Genomic DNA, 12381 nt, shown 5'->3' with positions numbered 1-12381 from the left:
TTCCTCTTTCCTAACGCGCAATCTATCCCTAATGTTAACCTCAGGATTTTGTGGAATAACATATATATATATATATATATATATATATATATATATATAGTTATATATAGTTATATAGTTATTCCACAAAATCGAGTCATACATGAGCTGATAGGTGACGAGGCGTGTAGCACCGAGTTGTCTATAATTCTAACTTATAATTTGTCTATAATCCATTCAATACAATGAGATTGAGTGGAATAACTGTTTTATTCTGTCCACATTCACTGGATTTTGAGAAACAGCATTTTTATTTTTTGCAAATTCGACAAATAAAAACTTGATACAAAACATCTAGTGGCGGCACGGTGGTGTAGTGGTTAGCGCTGTCGTCTCACAGCAAGAAGGTCCGGGTTCGAGCCCCGTGGCCGGCGAGGGCCTTTCTGTGCGGAGTTTGCATGTTCTCCCCGTGTCCGCGTGGGTTTCCTCCGGGTGCTCCGGTTTCCCCCACAGTCCAAAGACATGCAGGTTAGGTTAACTGGTGACTCTAAATTGAGCGTAGGTGTGAATGTGAGTGTGAATGGTTGTCTGTGTCTATGTGCAGCCCTGTGATGACCTGGCAACTTGTCCAGGGTGAACCCCGCCTTTCGCCTGTAGTCAGCTGGGATAGGCTCCAGCTCGCCTGCGACCCTGTAGAACAGGATAAAGCGGCTACAGATAATGAGATGAGACAAAACGTCTGACAAAATAATTTATGCTTAGAATGTAAACAAACCTGCAAAATGACAGGAGCAATTTGTGAAAAATGCGATAATAATCATCATTGAAAAAAAATCTTACCATCAAATATTTTTATTCCACATTTTGTTGCTTTTTTTTGTATTTTTTGAGGTTTTGTTTTCGAGTAGAGTTTTTATTTCGTCCTCGGTTGGTTCAGTAACACGCGCCGCCATTTTTTTTCTCTACTCATGGTATATGAGCCGATCTCCTAGTAGTAGAGTAGCCAATCAGAGTGCGTGAGCTGCATTATATACAGTGTGTGTGTAGTTTCAGTTATAATAATAATAATAATAATAATAATAATAATAATAATAATAATAATAATAAAATGCATAAGAAATCATTCAGTCAATCAGCCTATCAGCGACAGCATGTCATCCCTTCGAAGGTGAATTCCGACTCAGTATTCCTGGGATACTCTGAACATTCCGCTCCCCTCTGAGAAGGAGAACGCTCTTACAACAGATGAACAAATAAATTAATTAATTAAAAATCTGAATACGCAGAAAAAGGCAGAGGTGCCAGTGCCAACACACAGAAGTGCTCTCATCAATACATCTGTACTCTATGAATATGCAAAATATGCAAATTTCCAAACTCTACCTGCCACACCCCTTTTCCTAGTAAACTGGAGTATTTATATGCATACTGGAAGGTGATTGGCTCGTGTATTTTATGACCTAATAACACAACACTGGATAATGAAATGTTCTCAGCTTTCCAAAAAGGCTCTCAGTCGAACCCTGTGATTATTAAGTTGCAGGGTTCTACCGAGATCTGTTAATTGGACAGCAAAGTGCATTGTGGGGAATTTTTGCCTGCTTCAGGATATGCTTTTGAACTACAAAATGGGTTCATTCTCAAAATAGTGCAGTATGTAGTGAACAGGGCGTGGTTTCTGACACACTTTCAGCGTCTCTAATGAGGTTTTCAGCTCGAGATGTTTTTTTTAAGAACATGATGAACCTGCAGCACTGATTTTTTTTCCCACTTTGACCTTCTGCACACATTATTCTAATTAATCCCCTTGAAAAGACTTAAAAAGACACTGTGGGAAATTTTGGGGGTGGGAAATTGCTTTTTTTTAATTTTTAATATTTAATCCATTAAAGGTGAAGTTTTGGTGGGAAATGCTTCTCAGAGAAGCTTAGTTACAGTTGCTAAGCTCTGATTGGTCAAGCTCTATTTAGAGGTGGGGTTTAGTGAGACCAGCATTAAAGGAAAACTTTTTTTTCGGAAGTTTTGCTTGAGCCTGTCCATTGTGTATGTAAGGTACAGGTATGTGTGGTTACTAACGGCAATGTCATGCTGTTACAGGAAACTAATCAACACCTTCTGACCAATCAGAATCCAGAATTCAAATATACTGCTGTTGATGTTGTATTTTTTTAACGTGTACTGATGAAGTTCAAAAAGTTGCACTTATATAATGAAGGTGTTTGGAATACAAAGTTTTTCTGGATTGCACCACACACACACACACACACACACACACACACACACACACACACACACACACACACACACACACACAGAGAGAGTACAGAAGCAGTGGATAGACATTAAGATGAAAAACACTGGAGTTTCCCTTTAATGTGCATCCAGACTCATATGTTTTCAGTTTAAATCGATGCACCAACTGCTATACTGGATTGAAGGATATTATGTGCGTGCGCGCGCACACACACACACACACACACACACACACACACAGTACATTACACTCTTGTGATGCTGATGCAGACAGACTGGAGGCACTGAAGCTCTCAGAGCAGACACACAGCAGGACGACAGGAATGTGGTGAAGACTTGCAGTGTGTGTGTGTGTGTGTGTGTGTGTGTGTGTGTGTGTGTGTGTGTGTGTGTTGGGGTAAATGATGGTTTATATCTGAAAAGTGAGTGTTTTTTGTTTAGTTAATTGGTTTCTCTCCAATCTCACTCCATCTATCTTCACAACAGTCCGTGGTCCAATCACAACACACAACCAGCTAACGTTATCATCACAGCTAATGTTAAATGGCATTAAAGACTCACTATAATGTTACGCAGGTGATATAAAGCGGATTTTTCTCATTTTTTCAGTGTGAGATGAAGCGACTTCAGCAAACTGTAGATTTTTTTCAAACATCTTCAAAAGGGGTGCCAATACTTATGGATGGCTCTGTAGTTTGCAATCAAACTCCATATCTCTTTGCAAATAATGTTTGATTAAGGTTAGATTAAGATTCTTTCTAAATAAAATCTTTGAATTTTCAGGCCCGTGAATTACAGAGCGTGTGATGTCTTTTGGACACTTTTCTGGCATCAAGATTCAGAATCGTTTTTGTTTTTAACAGGAAAACAAACTTTTACACTTTTCACACTTTTTAAATGCAATTCAGTGAGAATTGTGGAGGAAAATAGAGTCACTATATAGAAAATAAACATGTCCGTGGCTTCATTTTGTATATTTTTTATGTTTTGAAAGAGTAATTAGTGAGGAAACTGTCGCTTTTTGGTTTTAATGTCGATCGGAAGTCTCACTGCTCCAACAGTTGTGGATTTTCTGTTTATTTTTCAGAAATAAACACTTGAAATAAGTAAAGGTACTGACTTCAAGATTACACTGATGTGTAAAACAAGAACATATTATCCATGTTGATTGACAAAAGTCTCTAAATTGTCCAGAGAAAGCTTGAAACTCTTGGAACTTTCGGTGAAAAGGTTTTCTGGATGCTCTGAGATGATTTTGTATCACGTTTATAGCAAAGCAGCTGAAAATATTTTTTTAGTTGTAGAAATGTTAACGTTGGTGTTTTCTGTTTAAGGTGAGAACTTTTTTAAAAGTTTTTAGAAGATTATAGAAAAACAAAAAACATCTTAACGGAGTTGTAGTAACGTTGATAAATAAACATTATGTAAACATTTAAATAATGTTTGAGTCTCAAATCTGAAGCCTGCCAAAGTTCCAGACCCTGAACTGTTTAAAATAGCACTTGATCCAGCACATCATATTATTATACAGTACCAGTCAAATGTTTGTACACCCCACTCTACTCATTCATAAGCTTTTTCTGTATTGTGGCGATTTTCTACAAAACTGAAGACATCAGAACTATGAAAGAACATCTGGAACATATGGAATTATGTGGAAAACAAAAAAAAGTGTTTAAAAAAACAAAACCTGTGTGACATTTCAAATTCTTCAGCGTATCCAGAGCTTCCCTTGATGATGCTTTACACACTATTGGCATTATCTTAACCAGCTTCATGAGGGAGTCACCTGGAATGCTTTACAATTAACAGGTCTTTCATCAAAAGGTAATTAGTGGACAAGTTTCTTACCTTCTTAATGAGTATGAAATAATCAAACAGTAAATAATAAAAAATACTATTTAACAGTTATTCCATGAAATTGAGTCGTACATGAGCCGACAACCGATGAAGCACATGACACCGAGATTGAGTGGAATAAGTGTATTATTCTGTCCACATTCACTGGATTTTGAGAAACAGAGCATTTTTTATTTTTATTTTTTCCAAATTCAATAAATAAAAACTTTATACAAAATGTCTGACAAAATCATTTCCGCTTAGAATGTAGACAAACTGGCGAAATGACAGGAGCAATTTGTGAAAAATGTGATAATAATAATAATAATAATAATAATAATAATAATAATAATAATTATTATTATTATTATTATTATTATTATTATTATTGAAAAATAAAAAAGATATGTTCTTACCATCAAATAATTTTATTCCATATTTTGTTGCTTTTTTTGGATTTTTTGGGGGTTTGTTTTTGAGTAGAGTTTTTATTTCATCCTCTGTTGGTTCAGTAGCACGCTCTGCCATTATGGTTTTCTCTACTCATGGTATATGAGCTAACAGCCTAGTAGTAGAGTAGCCAATCAGAGTGCGTGATCACTCATATCCAGTGAATGTGGATAGAATAAAAATAAATAGCCCGATTCAACACCACAACTGCAGTAATCCGTATTACGTCAAGAACTGAACAACTAAGTAAAGAGAAAAGACATCCATCACTACTTTAAGACATGAATAACTTATTATGATTTTACTTATATATATATATATATATATATATATATATATATATATATATATATATATACATATATATGTATATATATATATATATATATATATATATATATATATATGGCACTTTACACTAATAATAATTGAAATTGACTGTGTACAATTAAATGAATTAAATATTATATATATATATATCCAAATTTGCAAGGAAAGATGAATAAGAATAAAATCAAAATGGCGGGAAAACTATGCAGGCGGAATATATATATATAATATTTAATCCATTTAATCGTACACAGTCAATTTCAATTATTATTAGTGTAAAGTGCCATAGAGTGATTCATATGGCGCTATATAAATTTGCCCATTTATTATGAAGTGACTTTTAATTTATAAAAATAAAGAAAAACATTGAATTAGAAGATGTGTCCACACTTTAACTGGTACTTATATATATATATATATATATTGTTCCCCTTTTACTTGTGCACATGACTTTTTGAAGCCACAAGATACAAAATCAAGATTATTGAATTGTAATATGTGTGCAAATTAAGAACATATTTAATGCCAACATTTTTGTTAATTTGATACACTCTAGTGTAAAGAAAACATGCCCGCAGTTTGAAAGATAAGCTGACCAAGCACTCATTTCCTACACTTATCATTTTATTGATAACATTTCAGTCCTCAGAGAAGCGATGTCTCTGAGTCAGCTTCTGCCTTCAGTGGATTTTAAAGGAACTCTAATTTTAATTAATTAACAGTGTCAAACGTACATATTTAATATCACCGATTGGTGTATCCTTGTGGTTTCAAGCGTATTTACAGCCAAAACTTAACAGCGTGATATTTTGTATGAGACAGTGCAGTGGTGTTGGACTTAACGCTGCTCCTCACTCGAGACGATTTCACACAAGACGACTGTTCAAAATCAGAATCATGTGTAACTGAGACACACCTTTGTTTTACGCAAACTCCGCCCCCGCTGTGTGTGTCACTCTCAGTTAATGTCTGAATAGATCGTCAGTCTGAGGTGTGGATACGGATGTGTGTAATTTCAGGATTTAATCCTCAACCACAACCGCAAAAATAATTCCCAGTGTTTGAATAAAATAAACATCTCCACAGCTGTTAGAGATAATAAACGTGACTCTGCGTGCGTGTGTGTGTGTGTGTGTGTGTGTGTGTGTGTGTGTGTGTGTGTGTGAGGAAGATGTTGGAATGGCGAAGCGATGAGGATCAGTGGAGTAAAATCTGATCTGAGTGTTTGATACCTGATGGAATAAAAACCAGTTCCTGGTAGTGGACTCAGACTTTTGGACCCCGCTGTAGTTACAGTAATGTTGTTGTATCAATCAGAGACGCTGCCAGACTTTCTGCCTCCGTTCATTCCAGTACACACACACACACACACACACACACACACACACACACACACACACACACACACACACACAAAGCAGAGCGCTTAACGCTGCCCAGAGATGGGAAGTAAAAACCCTGAAAATGTGTTAGAGGAAGATTTTAACATAAAAATGTCCACGGTTTTGTTAAATTCACGACCTTCAGCAGAAAGAGATTTGTGTGTGTGTGTGTGTGTGTGTGTGTGTGTGTGTGTGTGTGTGAGAGAGAGAGAGAGAGAGAGAGAGAGAGAGAGAGAGAGATTATAAATGGAATAAGAGTGATGAAGTGAGATTAAGAGATGTAGAGAGTGAAAGACAGAGAGTAGCTCGAGGAAAGAGGTGAGAGAGTGAAAAATTGATGGATAGTGCACGCAAGAGAGAGAGAGAGAGAGAGAGAGAGAGAGAATCACTGAGCTGGAAATAGATGTGTATAGGGTGAATCAGAGTGTGAGATGGATAGATACTTAGATAGATAGAGAGCAAGAGAGTAAAAGAAAGCAGATGTTGATAAAGTATTTCTCATCATGAGACTATTTTAAAAGAACTATAAAATAATGAATACAGTAATTTTTAATACTTAAAGTAACAATATAAATAAAACAATAAATACGGTACATAAATATAATATTATTCTACTTAGTTGTAGACAATTTTACTCATTTTACCTCGTCATCATGTTTGATCGGTTTTATGATTTTACTTATTTCAAGTGTTTATTTCTAATCAACATTAAAATTAATAAAATATTTCAAAGTACACTTGCCCAGATATTTTTTGCAGCGAAGAAAAGAGCGTTCCAAACCCAGCAAAAAATTCTTGTTTGTTTTTTGCAGTTGAGAAATCAAACCCCACCCACCTCTGCAGTGATTGGTCAATCGTGAAGTCTGAGTGTAAAAGAGTGAAACTGGAGGGCACTTGGACCCTGTGTCCCAGAAAGCCCCACCCTTATTGTTGACGAATTTTTTCTCCAAGTTTAGTGACTTTATCTTCGGCACTGCCAATTTCTTAGAATGTGACACAAAGCTATCTTTAAAACCAACTGCTGAACTTTTTTAACAACTTCCAAAATTGGTGTGGGGATTGTTTCCATAGAAACGATGCATTTCCAAGACGAAGGACACGAACATCTTTCGGCTCAATGATGGAGCTGATTCTACTGAGTCATTTCTGTGGAGTTGTTTCTCTGGAGTTGTTTATACGGAGTCATATTTTTGCTTCTTACAGACTTTTAAAATTTCATTTATTTATTTTTGCATCATACGTTGAACAAAATCAGAGTAAAATTCAAAGGTCTGCTTCGGTAACGAGTCTTTTCTACTGAGTCACTTCTAAGGAGGCATTTCTATGGGGTGCTTTCTTTGGATTTGTTCATGGACTGTTTTGTTTTATTTTATTTTATTTCAATCAATCAATCCAATTTTTTTTACATGTTCCTCTTTAAACAAGCCCAGAGTAAAACTGAAAGCTGGCTTTGGAAATTTGTCATTTTTATTACGTCATTTCTAAGGAGGCATTTTAATGGAGTCATTTTTATTGAGGTGTTTTTTTCTACAGAGTAATTTGTTTAGAAGGAGTCGCTTCTAAGGAATTGTGTCTAAAGAGTTGTATTTAAGGAGTCATTTCTATGGAGTCGTTTTTATGGACATTTCTAAGGAGTCATATCCATGGACTTTTTTCTATGGAGTTGTTTCTAAGGAATTGTTTCTGTGGAGTCATTTCTAAGGAGCCGTTTCTCAGGAGTCGTTTTTATGCTTCTTAAGAACATAATGTTCACTGACTCTTATTTTATTGATTAGTATTTGGGTCACGCATTCCACTTTAAACCAATTCAAAAGCAGGCTTCGGAAATGAGCTGTTACTATGGAAATGCACACTACAACGTACCATGTGGTCAAGTTGAACAAAGATATGAAGCTTTTAATGACTGTTATTCCAATTTATTAATGCTGCACTGATCACGTAAAACTGCAACCTGTACAGAAAGTGTGATTCATGTCTATCACTACTTCTTGTTTATAGCCACGCCTCATCCTTTGATGGACAACTAAGCTCCTCCTCCTGTTCAACAAACAGCATCAAAGGGCTTCATAGGTCAAAGAGGTTAAAACTGATAGAAAGATGGCTTGAGGGAGCCAAGCGAGAAAAAGAGAGAGAGAGAGAGAGAGAGAGAGAGAGAGAGAGAGAGAGAGATGAAGGAATGTCTCTTCACCCTTACCATGGGCTGCAGTGTGTGTGTGCTCTCTGCAGTGAGTGTGTGTGAGCTCGTCGTCCGACTCGGAATCGGCGCTGCAGGGTGGAGGATGGAGTGAGTGATCAGATGGACTGCAGAGAGGGGATGGCATGGGAGAACCTACAGAACACACCCACCCATACACACACACACACACACACACACACACACACAAAACGCAAATCAACACCAACGTAAAAAAAAGTAAAAGGTGTAACACAATAAATCAAACCAATCTGAAAGAGGAGCGTGTGAAGAGAGAGAAAGAAATGGGGAAATGGACAAGAAAATGAAGAAATAAATAAACACGCACACACACACACACACACACACACACACACACACACACACACACACACCATAACCCATTCTAACATTAGGCCAGTCTAAACCAGATATGTTCCCTTTGAGAGAGAAAAGGCAACTCTTTTTTTTTGTTGTTGTTTAAATCTCCCATCTTTAAGGTAAATCGGTATTAGTATGGGATCAGTCTGGGATCATTATTGGTTCAGTATGGGATCTGGATGGGATCAGAATTGGTTCAGTATGAGAGCTGTATGGTGGCAGGATGGGATCAAGATGGGAACTGGATGGGATCAGTATGGGAACAGGATAGGCTCTATATGGGACCAGGATGGGATCATTATGGCAGCTGAGTGGGATCAGTATGGGAAGAGAATGGGATCAATATGGGAGCCGGATAGGATCAGTATGGGAACAGAAAAGGCTTTGTATGGGAGCAGGATAGGATTGGTATGGCAACAGGATGGGATCAGTATGGGAGTTGGATGGGATTAGTATGGCAACAGGATAGGCTCTGTATGGGAGCAGGATGGGAGCAGTATGGGAGCAGGATGGGATCATTATTGGAGCAGGATGGGATCATTATGAGAGATGGATGGGATCAGTAAGGGAGTTGGATGGGATCAGTATTGGAGTAGGATGGGATCAGTATTGAAGCAGGATCGGATCAGTATGGGAGCTGGATGGGATCATTATTGGAGCAGGATGGGATATTTATGGGAGTATGATGGGATCAGTATTGGAGTAGGATGAGATCAGTATTGAAGCAGGATGGGATCAGTATGGGATCAGTATGAGAGGAGGATGGGATCAGTATTGAAGCAGGATGGGATTAGTATGGGATCAGTATGGGAGCTGGATGGGATCAGTATTGGAGTAGGATGAGATCAGTATTGAAGCAGGATGGGATCAGTATGGGATCAGTATGGGAGCTGGATGGGATCAGTATTGGAGCAAGATGGGATCAGTATGAGAGGAGGATGGGGTCAGAATTGGCTCAATATGGGATCAGGATAGGATCAGTATAAGGTACAAGATGAAAATTAGAGCTCTGATTTCGGTACTGTATCTGAAACGGAAAAAAAAAATTGGTACCCTCCGGCTTTGCACCACAGAAGAGCAGGTGGTCAGGTGCCAAAATGGATGAAGTCAGATGCTTGGCGTCTGACTCACTGTCACCATGGCAACAATCGGAGTGACTTGAGTGATTAAGGGCTGCAGTGGTGTGTATGAGGAAGTGTTTTTGCTGTCTGAGATCTAATTTAATGCGGGGTAGAATAGACCTGTCCTCTAGATGGCAGTGTGTCAGGGCTACAACCCGTTATGTCCAGCTCATTATGTTGAGAAAGTTCGTTAGTGAATGTGAGTTGGATCTTTAAAAGGTTCTCAAGAGAACTCAGGCATCGAGTCAGTGGGAGCAGGGCAAGAATTTATTTTATAGCGGAGCTCCATACTTAATAAAATATGGAAACCCTTCGAGTTGATTTTTCATGGACACACAGGGATCCCAGCCGTGTCCGTCCGTCCGGCCCCGCCCCTCGCGATTCTGATTGGCTGCTTGATTTTGGCGGGAACTAGAAGCGCGAGCGCGCCTACATAACTTCTTTTTGTCTACAGATAATTTCATATTTATCTGGTTTTTCCACCGAGAACAACTCAAACAACGCAACAATCATTTTTACAAACTTGAATACAAACTTTAAAAAGCTGTCAGAACAAGTGAACCAAGGAGAGAAAGATGAAGTCAAACCCGGGAAGAGAAAGAGAGTTTTGACAGAGGAAGAAAAGGAAAGAAGCCGTGAAAGAGCGAGAGAAAGGCCAAGAAATCTTTCACAAGAAAAGCCACAAGCTGAAAGAGAAAGAAAACGTGTAAAAAATGAATGAATAGAAATGATGAGTTGTAGGAATTTAATCCTAAAGAGTGATGTTGATTTTGAAATCACTGCGAAATCCTTCGGGATCTGACACGGTGACCTGAATCCACTCAGTGTTTTCATGAATCGTCTGTCTTTTGTTTTCAAATCATTTTGCTATAAATCCCTAAAGCACGCTGTAGTTTATAGGAATAAAAATAATTAAAGCCGCAAGCGGCCTCGACGGGCCCTCGCGCCAGCGGCCAAGGGGGCCGGGGGCATGCGTCCCCGCGAAACACCTTCCACAGCTTCTTCGGCAAGAGACATTACTCCCACAATGGCGACAAACCACAGAAATGGACACATGGCAACAATAGGGTCTCGCACTGAACGGTGCTCGGGGGGCGCTATAGAGGCCCTGAGGCCGGCCTGGATCTGGGCCTCTGGTTCTCAGTAGCGGTGGCAGTCTAAGAAAAAGGAGCCAAATTTCGTGCATTGTCGACCATGGCAAGCGCCCCAATAAGGGCCTTGTGAAGAGTTTGCTTGCCAAGATTGACAAATCAGAAGCTGCAATATCATTTTTGCCATAACCAGCACCCCCAGGGGCGAAAGTGCACAAAATTTGGCGTATATGTCAGGTGAGCTATGAAGAGTTTGCGTATGAAGTTTGATGACAATTGAGTAAATAGAAGATGAGATATAGATTTATGAAGAATAAATTCTTTGGTTTTTCCCATGTCAGTAGGTGGCGCTATGCTGTACATGAGCGATTATGAGTTGGAAAAATAAGTGTCTACAACAGCAACGTACTTTCACAAGGTAGTGGTGTGAAGGAAAAGCATTATGGAATTATTTACCAAAAACCCGTTTTGGAGCAACTGCGTCGGCCAAACACAGCGCCCCCCATGGACGAAAATTCCCAAAATGTGGTATACATGACATGGGAGGTAGGAAGAGGGTGGCCGTGAAGTTTGACCAAATTTGAGGAAAGATTGGATTTTTTGCCCAAAAATAGCGCCCCCAGTGGCGAAAGTGCACAAAATTTGGCGTGTAAGTCAGGTGAGCTATGAAGAGTTTGCGTATGAAGTTTGATGACAATTGAGTGAATAGAAGATGAGATATCGATTTTTGAAGAATAAATTTTTTGGTTTTTCCCATGTCAGTAGGTGGCGCTATGCTGTACATGAGCGATGATGAGTTGGAAAAATGGCGCAATGCTGTACATGAGCGATTATGAGTTGGAGAAATAAGTGCCTACAACAGCAACGTACTATCACAAGGTAGTGGTGTGACGGAAAAGCATTATGGAATTATTTCCCAAAAACCCGTTTTGGAGCAATTGCGTCGGCCAAAAACAGCGCCCCCCATGGACGAAAATTCCCAAAATGTGGTATACATGACATGGGAGGTAGTAAGAGGGTGGCCGTGAAGTTTGACCAAATTTGAGGAAAGATTGGATTTTTTGCCCAAAAATAGTGCCCCCAGTGGCGAAAGTGCACAAAATTTGGCGTATATGTCAGGTGAGCTATGAAGAGTTTGCGTATGAAGTTTGATGACAATTGAGTAAATAGAAGAAGAGATATAGATTTTTGACGAATAAATTTTTTGGTTTTTCCCATGTCAGTAGGTGGCGCTATGCTGTACATGAGCGATTATGAGAAGGAAAAATAAGTGTCTACAACAGCAACGTACTATCACAAGGTAGTGGTGTGAAGGAAAAGCATCATGCAATTATTAACCAAAAACCCGTTTTGGAGCAAAAGCGTCGGCCAAAAACAGCGCC

The 12381-nt window shown here is 38.7% G+C and overlaps 1 protein-coding gene across 1 annotated transcript in view; it reads right to left on the bottom strand.

Moving 5' to 3' along the window:
* tenm3 (teneurin transmembrane protein 3) overlaps window positions 1–12381 on the bottom strand; it is an 813838-nt gene that overhangs the window by 448697 nt on the left and 352760 nt on the right. Inside the window, exon 4 of the mRNA XM_060925037.1 lies at window positions 8428–8562. Coding sequence (XP_060781020.1) covers window positions 8428–8562 — 135 coding nt within the window. The remainder of the gene's footprint in view (window positions 1–8427; window positions 8563–12381) is intronic.

The sequence above is a fragment of the Neoarius graeffei genome, chromosome 7 (assembly GCF_027579695.1).
Source record: "Neoarius graeffei isolate fNeoGra1 chromosome 7, fNeoGra1.pri, whole genome shotgun sequence".
Taxonomy (NCBI): Eukaryota; Metazoa; Chordata; class Actinopteri; order Siluriformes; family Ariidae; genus Neoarius; species Neoarius graeffei.
This window is presented reverse-complemented; position numbering and strand designations above follow the sequence as displayed.